Here is an 8,087-nt window from a genome sequence, read left to right as displayed (position 1 = left end):
TGTCTGGGGCTTAACTGTCATCACTGATGTTAATGCTGACCTTATACGTCGATAAACTTAACATAAGTGATAACAGTTAAGTCTCAAAGAAGTTCTAACATCAGAAAGTAGTTTTTGTGAAAATCGCTGATAGCAGGTTTTGAGTATAAGCTCTCAACATGAAATATTCGTTTTGACTGTATTGAATTGAATATAATAAATCCATACGAATACAAAATATTAATAATCAGCAATATAAAAGCAGATCCACAGTAACTTCAACCGTATTTGCACTACTTTGAATATAATCTTAAGTCCCGTAAGTCGTGTTCGCATTGTCTTCATCTTCGAACTTGTGTATGACCTAGCCAAATTCGACTTTTCAAACAGATGGCAACCCTCCTAAGTATAGTTAAGAGATACTCAAATTTTTTGCATCTCATATTTAGTGTCATACTTATTTCAATTATCTGATGGTTAAGGTTGAACTAGATCTTTTTAAATACGTGGCAACCCTCCTAAATATAGGTCAGAAGTAAAGCTTTTTAAACCCATTTCATTTGATACCCATCTTTTAATAATTCTTTTAAGTTATTAATTTTAATATTTCATATAAATAGACTGCGGATATTTATGCAGAAAAGGAAACCTAAATATGTGCCCCATAATACATATAAACAAAATGTGAAAAATGTATATGTTTTGCTTATAGATAAGTGGTACATATTTTTAGGCCTTGTTTTCTAACTAACGCATACTTTAATTAAATTCGACTTTTCAAGCAAGTGGCAACCCTGCTCAAAATATTTTAAAACCAAAATCTTGTTAAACCTCTCCCGTCTTACACCCAGTTTTTTTCAAAGCCTCTCGATTGATATACATATTGTAGTAATAAATTTAACCTGTTCATAATATTTTCAAACTAAAACCTTATTTTAATTTTTTCGTCTGACACCCGTATAGTGGTACAGATTGAAATTATCTAACAGCTGAAAACTCCACTATACGCGCATAGTTTAGAAATGAAATTTCTTCAATTTAGAAATAAAGCCTTTTCAAAACCATTTCGATCGATATCCATTATGCTATAACTGATTTAACTTAATAAATAATTTCAATTTAATTTTTTAGTTTATTCTGATGATATGAGAATAACGCTAACGCGTATTATGCATACATATGTATGTATGTCTATTAGCGTGATCCAATTTTTAAATTATAACCAAAACACTCAACGTATCCCTTTCAGGTGTAGCGACACCGTAATAAAAGGAATGCGTCTCGATATTTGCAGATCAAAATTTCAGTTGGATGCGTCTGTATGGCCTTTTCAATTTTATAAATAATAATTAGGTGTTATCTCTGGGCAAAAAAATAAAATCTATAAAATAATCTTTATTTGTGATCAAAAAAAACTAATGTTTTTATTCATAAAAAATAAAGTAGCTTTAAAAAAGGTTTATAAACTAAAAAATTTATGAAAACGTCAATTTGTAAAGCTCTTTAAACCTACTTAATTTTTTATGAATAAAGCCATAAAAATTCAAATAATACTTATTACCGTTGAGTGAAAAAACAAAACTCGATACCAATTATTGTTTTTAAGGGAAAAAACAATAACCATAAAATTATGATTAAATGCTGATTTATATTATTTTACTTATTTATAAGGATTACGGCCGCTGTAATAAAGTTTATGCTATGCAATTACATGCATGCACATGTATGTAGGTATATCTGCCTACCTAAATATAGAAAGGGCCTATCTTACATCGTCGCCGAAATGCAAAAAAGCCGTAACTAACTTAAATCGTTTATTCCATAAAACGATGTGGGGTCTTATAATTCGATGAAATGCACCATAATCAATGAAAGAGTGGATTTTGGATTTTTAGTTAGTTGCGGTTTTTTGTATTTCGTTTGTAGCGATATGTACGCTTAAAAAAATATAATTTAAAAGTCTTCCATGCGACTGTTTGCAGGATTTAATCCTTTTGATTCCGCTAGAACTGGCCGCGTTGTGCAGCAGGTGGAGAAGTTTTGTTGAAATCAAATTTAGTCCATATCAAAATCTTCTCAAGTGCGAGCAGGTTTTCTAGTAAAATAGCCGCTGAATGCCGATTTTGTTTCAATTTCGAATTTTCTCGCAGGAGGATTCACAAGTCGTCACAAGGAATCGTATTGCCATAATGCCAGGAAATATATTCAAATTTAGGTCATGCCAATGCCACTGTCACGATACAATAAAATACGAGCTCGCAGTGTACAACTAATTTTCTAATATCTTTTAATAACTTTTATGATGTAAAGAAATGAGTTTTAGCTCCTCTTTAACAACCACTCCAAACGACATCGCATGTATGCATCGGCGTAGCCAGAATGAAATTTAGGGGGGGCTCGACCCTATTAAGCTGGCATTTCAGGGTACTATTTTATATATATATATAAGGAAAATTTGAGCACCCCCTGCCCTTACCTGGCTACGCCCATGCATGTATGTATGTAGTATGCACTCGTATATTTCGAAAATTTGTTTTATTTATAATATTGATTTAAAATTTTGATTATCATTAACTTAAACAGATTATTCCATTCCCTTTCATTGCAGGCTGCTATGCATGTGGACGATGAAACGCTCACTTCACAGCTCGGACATCCAAGCATGCCAGGCATGGGACCGCCACCTCATCACCAGACTCTTAATCTTAGCGATAAGCAGCGTGCCGAAATGCTTGACATTCCAATGAAGAAAGCGAAAGGCCTCGATGAGACATCTGCTTATCAGCTAGAATACCAGCGCTATCAATCCCTAATGTATGCGCACTGCGCGCAGCAACAACGCGTCGGTTCAATGTCTGCGTTCCGACCGTGGGCGCCAAAATCCTTCCTGCATCCAGCTGCAACATACAATGCAGTAGCGGCGTTCTCCACACTACCCTATCTAAGTCAAGAACCACCAGTGTTGCAAAACCCGGAAAGGGTAGTACGCAGCACAGATCGCGAACGCTTCGAACGCACCTACCAACCAAATGTAGCACTTGTGCCTCGCAAATGCATTTTGACTAAGGACAGAGAGAAGGAGCAGCGTGAATACAGGGAGCGGGAAAGAGAGCGAGAAGTGGAACGAATGCGGGAGCGGGAGCAGGAACGGAAACTTGAACGCTCCCGGGAACGTGAGCAGACTCGGGAACGGGAGCAACGGGAACTAGAAAGGGATCGAAGAGACCGGGAAATGCAACAACACCGGCAGCAGCATTTGTTGCAGCAACAAAACCTGCATCAACAACAACAAACGCTGCAAGAACATGCGGTGTTAACAAATTTGTGCGCAACTGAAGTGCAAATAAAGCAAGAGCGTGCCAATACACCAAACGAGATGCTCCAGTCGCCACCCCTTACGAATGTCAGCGGCGGCGGCGACGAGAACCCTACTGACCGGCGAAGCAACGGGCCGCTCGACGAAGACACCATATTGCCAATGATATCACCCATGTTGAAAATGAACCAGCAGCAACGAAAAATGCCAAGCAATAATAATAGTAGCAGCAATCATAGCAACAGCAACAGTAGTAGCAACCATAGCGATGTGGAGCAGCAGCAACAGCACCAAGTGCAGGAGCAACAGCAATCACAGTCGCGGCGACACTCACTCTATACCTCAAACTCCTCCGCTTGCTCAACATCATCGACGACATCGAATACACCGCCACAGCAACAATTACTGCCTGCGCATCTGCCTCCGTCGCAACAGTATCAACAACAACAACAGCATCAGAGACATATACAGCATTTGACGCTGCAACCACAGGCGACACGACTTCGACAATCGCCCCGAACGTACCCGCCTTCGCCGACAGACACACACAGCTCCGAGGAATTTTCGGGTTCGAATGAGATCACTTCATCCACTTCCCCCGCGCCCTGTAATGAAAATAAATGCATAAGTCGTGGCCATGCGCCACACCATAGTCTTAATCAGGAATCAAGCCGAGAGCAAAAAGGTCAGCCGCTCATCGCAACAGTGAATCAACATGCCAAACTTCTCCCGACGCCGATATCTGCAACATTGACTGCCAGCAACAACAACGAATTGCCAAGCCGAATTCGCATAAGCAAAAACCTTATCAATCGGGCGAATATAATTAGATCGCCTACACCTCCGCCACCACTACCTCTAACATCCACATTAGCCCAACTGCATCCGCAACAAGAGCAACACCACCATCCACAGCAGCAACAACCCCAGCTGCAAGCGTTGCAACATCACCAACAGCAGTATGAATATTTCAAGCAAAATCAGCGACTTATTGATCAGCAACGTCAACAGCACCATCACCACCACCAGCAACAACCTCTCTCATCAATACAACAGCCAAACCTCATTATGCGAACCCATCATTCGCAGCAAACGCAGCACTCACCCACGCCCGCACAGTCTTCCACCTCAACTGGACTGAACCTTAGCACCCACTCCACAAAAGCTACGATGTCATCGCACACAATGGATGCACAAAATCATCAGCCGCAACCTCAACAGCCGCCATCACACAACGGGATTCCATACATCGGCTCCGAATTTGAACTGTCGACCGACACAGACGATGACAGCGTGAGTGGGGAGGCGGATAGCAGCAATATTTTGGTACCTTGGGATATGGCTGTCGAAGCGTTACGAGACACAAGACCCAAAGAGCGAGAACGCGTTCTCAATTTTCTGCGGAAACTGTTACATGAAAATCAGCAAATGCGTTACAGCAATCTGCAACTCAGCGAAATGATCTACAAGCGTGATGCTATGATCAGAGACCTCCGAGATCAGCTGCAAACTTGCCGAAGACACATGCAGATGCTCAGCTTACATCAGGAGATGCCGGGACCAACGAATGGAGCGCATCGCAACGACAGTTTTCAGGATGAAGAAATTCAGAAATCATTATCATCAACGGAGGGTCGATACTTAGAGAACCATAGCCAAGCTAAGGTTGGTGCTGAAATCAATGGAAATGATGTTCACGCAAGGAATGTAGGTAACGCGACAGAGACCGATGGAAAGAAAAGCTGCAAGCAGTCAACAAATGGTCAGCTCACTGAAAGCGATGAGGAAGGCGATCGTAAAAGAAGCGAAGACGATAACGATAAAAGCAGTGATGCAGAAAGTGAAGACGATGTTGCCGACGATCGACGGAGCGATGTCGTTATGCAAGACAGTGTCACTAGCGCTAGAGGTAGTGGAAATCACTTAAACGAGAGTGATGCAATCTCACAACCTTTGGCAAAGCGGTCTAGGGTTGAAAGTGACAGTGAAAGCAGTTCCAGTTTGAATCAAGAGCCTAAGCCTGCGAGCCACGCAGGTCAGCAGACATCCCACAAAGTGCAGCATAATAATTCTTTCGATTCGGAAGATGAAACGCCATCGACACACACCGAAAGGAATACAGAAATGGATACGGGCGACGACTATTCGAATGCGGAAAATAAGGAGTACCCAGAGTTAAACGAAAATAATGATCTGAGCGAGGACGAAGAAGAGGCTACCCGCTTTACAGTCACAAAAGATAGCAGCAGTGATACATCTGACGAAGACGGCGATCAGAACTCGGAGCCCCTAAACCAAACACGTGTGGGCGAGACTGATGTACAGGCACCTCACAGTAGCGCATTGGCCACGCCACCAACCGCAACCACACCATTGTCACCACATTCTGCCGCAACTGCAGGACAGTTGTTCGATAGCAGCAATAGCAGTGACGAATCGTCCATGAAGAAAGCGCAAATGTCAGCATCCAATGCACTCGCCAAAATAACTGAAGCCGCCGATGATACCACGGAGCAGGTGGCAAATCAAAAAGAGAAGGTGAAGTTTGACGAAGTTGAAGACAGCTGCGACGAGGAGGAGGTAGAGGACGGAGATCAAGGCATCGGCAGCGTGGAAGTAGAACCCAGTGAAAATATTGGAAATAAATTCATCATCAATAAAGCTGAATACTGCTCGCGCAGGGGGCGACATATTATCAAAGCTAACTTACACTCGGGAAAATCACGTGAAACCCGCAAGGCACTCGATTGTGAAGATAACAAACTGAATGTTAACGTAAAAGCCAACAACACAGCTGGTGTCGAACAGCTAACCCGCGCACCACTGGCTACAAAGGCCAGTAAAAAACAAACGCCAACAACGAATGTCGAGTTACGGATCAAAGAGGAACTAATTTAACCGCTTCAAAGCGTCAAATGACACACTCGTCGTATTCATCGTGCCTACCATAGAACTCCTTGAACCAGAGAGCATGCGTAGCTGAAACGCCCAAGAGTACAGTCTATCTCATATATGTATGCACATGTGTATATATGTGCAGTAGGGCGGGACGATTTGTAGGGGCCCAAAAAAATTAACAGGGCCACATCGCGCTTATGATTATTTGGGCATTTCAAGCATTTTTGTCCAAGAAACCATAGGTCTAAAATGAATTTCGAGCCAACGATTTTTTCTATCTAGTTTTTTTTCAAAAAGTGGCTCATCTGTTGAAACAACTGTATTGAAAACTAGCCAAATGTGTATCAGGGGGTTTTTGGGGTCGAGGAATCCATTTCTGGCCTTAATTTTTTCTTTTGGGGGCCGCCAGAGGACGCTTCCGTATTTTTTTTTTAATTTCAACGCCCTTTTTCAGAAAATCGACAATATTGTTGCGAAAATCCACGAAATTTGACTTTCTCATAATGCAATTTAAATTTTTAAATAGCCGAAGATGTTCAGCGTTGAAAATTTTTTTTATTTTTATTTATTTAATTTTTTTTTTATTTTACATATTAAACACTGTATGAAAATGAAAACGCACAGTATGAAAACGAAAACGCATGCTGTCACACATGTAATTTGTCATACAATATGTCGATAAACAGTATTACCAACATAATATTAAAAAAAAAATACGTTATACGTATTTAAAAACTGAAACATTAGAAATTGTTTACATTTAATATGTTTTTATCTTTTAAGTAGAATTTTTGAACAAAGCAAATTATATTAAAATAAGAAAAAAATTTGTTTTGTAAAATTCAGAGAACAAATGAAAAAATTTATGAATTTGTTGTCCTAAATTGAATAAAATCGATATAAGTTGTGCATGAATATACCTCCCTTCCCCCTAATTATCATCGCTTAATATTTTAGGCTATTTAAAAATTGAAATTGCATTATGAGAAAGTCAAATTTCGTGGATTTTCGCAAAAATGTTGTCGATTTTCGGAAAAAAGGCGTTAAAATCCAAAAAAAAAAGTATGGAAGCGGCCTCTGGCGGCCCTCAAAAGAAAAAATTAATGCCAGAAATGGATTCCTCGACCTCCAAAAACCCCAGATACACATTTTGGCTAGTTTTCAATACAGCTGTTTCAACAGGTGAGCCACTTTTTGGAAAAAAAACTAGATAGAAAAAATCGCTAGCTCGAAATTCATTTTAGACCTATAGTTTCTTGTGCAAAAATGCTTGAAATAACCCAAATAACCATAATCGCGATGTGCCTTTGATGCAAACAGTTTGACCCGCCCTAATGTGCAGGCATACGTATTTACATACATACATACATGCGTACGTAAACTGGTCCCATGGCATCGGTTTTCCTTAGTTCGTAATTTCTCTAAGCCCTTTCCCCTCCTAATCTACTAGGACCCCTTCGTATGCTTACGCTGTAGACTTTTTACGAAAGCTGCTATAATGCTTTTAAAGCTTACAACAAGAACGCAAATTAAGTAAAAGTACATGATTTTAAAAATTTTGTATTGACTTACACTAGGTTGTAGGTTTATACAGAAAGCACCACAAAACCAAAAATTTTGAACATATTTCCATCGCACGAGCAGAAAAGGCATACATACATTGGTCATTATTTTACAAATCGTACACCTTTTTTGACTTCAGAATTTAAATACGGCTAAAACTTTTGTTACATATTTGTTATATGCACTACACGCGTTGAAATATTATACCTGTGTCAGTTTACATATAGTCGAAAAAAATTTATTTTCAGAGATATGAAGGTTTAAAGTTTGCATGATTTATTATTATTTACCGAACTTTTCCATGTCCAAAATTCAATAGGGCTGTTCAGGA

General features: G+C 39.9%; 1 protein-coding gene across 1 annotated transcript in view; it reads left to right on the top strand.

The window, feature by feature from the left end:
* Positions 1-6,936, top strand: part of LOC118740370 (protein split ends-like) — a 348,066-nt gene extending 341,130 nt beyond the window's left edge. The window contains exon 2 of the mRNA XM_036471869.1: positions 2,588-6,936. Coding sequence (XP_036327762.1) covers positions 2,588-6,193 — 3,606 coding nt within the window. The 3' untranslated portion in view covers positions 6,194-6,936. The remainder of the gene's footprint in view (positions 1-2,587) is intronic.
* Positions 6,937-8,087: the final 1,151 nt, after the last annotated feature.

This window comes from Rhagoletis pomonella, unplaced genomic scaffold, assembly GCF_013731165.1.
Source record: "Rhagoletis pomonella isolate Grant_MI unplaced genomic scaffold, Rhpom_1.0 Rhpom_scaffold_00006, whole genome shotgun sequence".
NCBI classification, from domain to species: domain Eukaryota; kingdom Metazoa; phylum Arthropoda; class Insecta; order Diptera; family Tephritidae; genus Rhagoletis; species Rhagoletis pomonella.
Note: the sequence above shows the minus strand (reverse complement) of the source record. Positions and strands in the feature narration are given on the sequence as shown.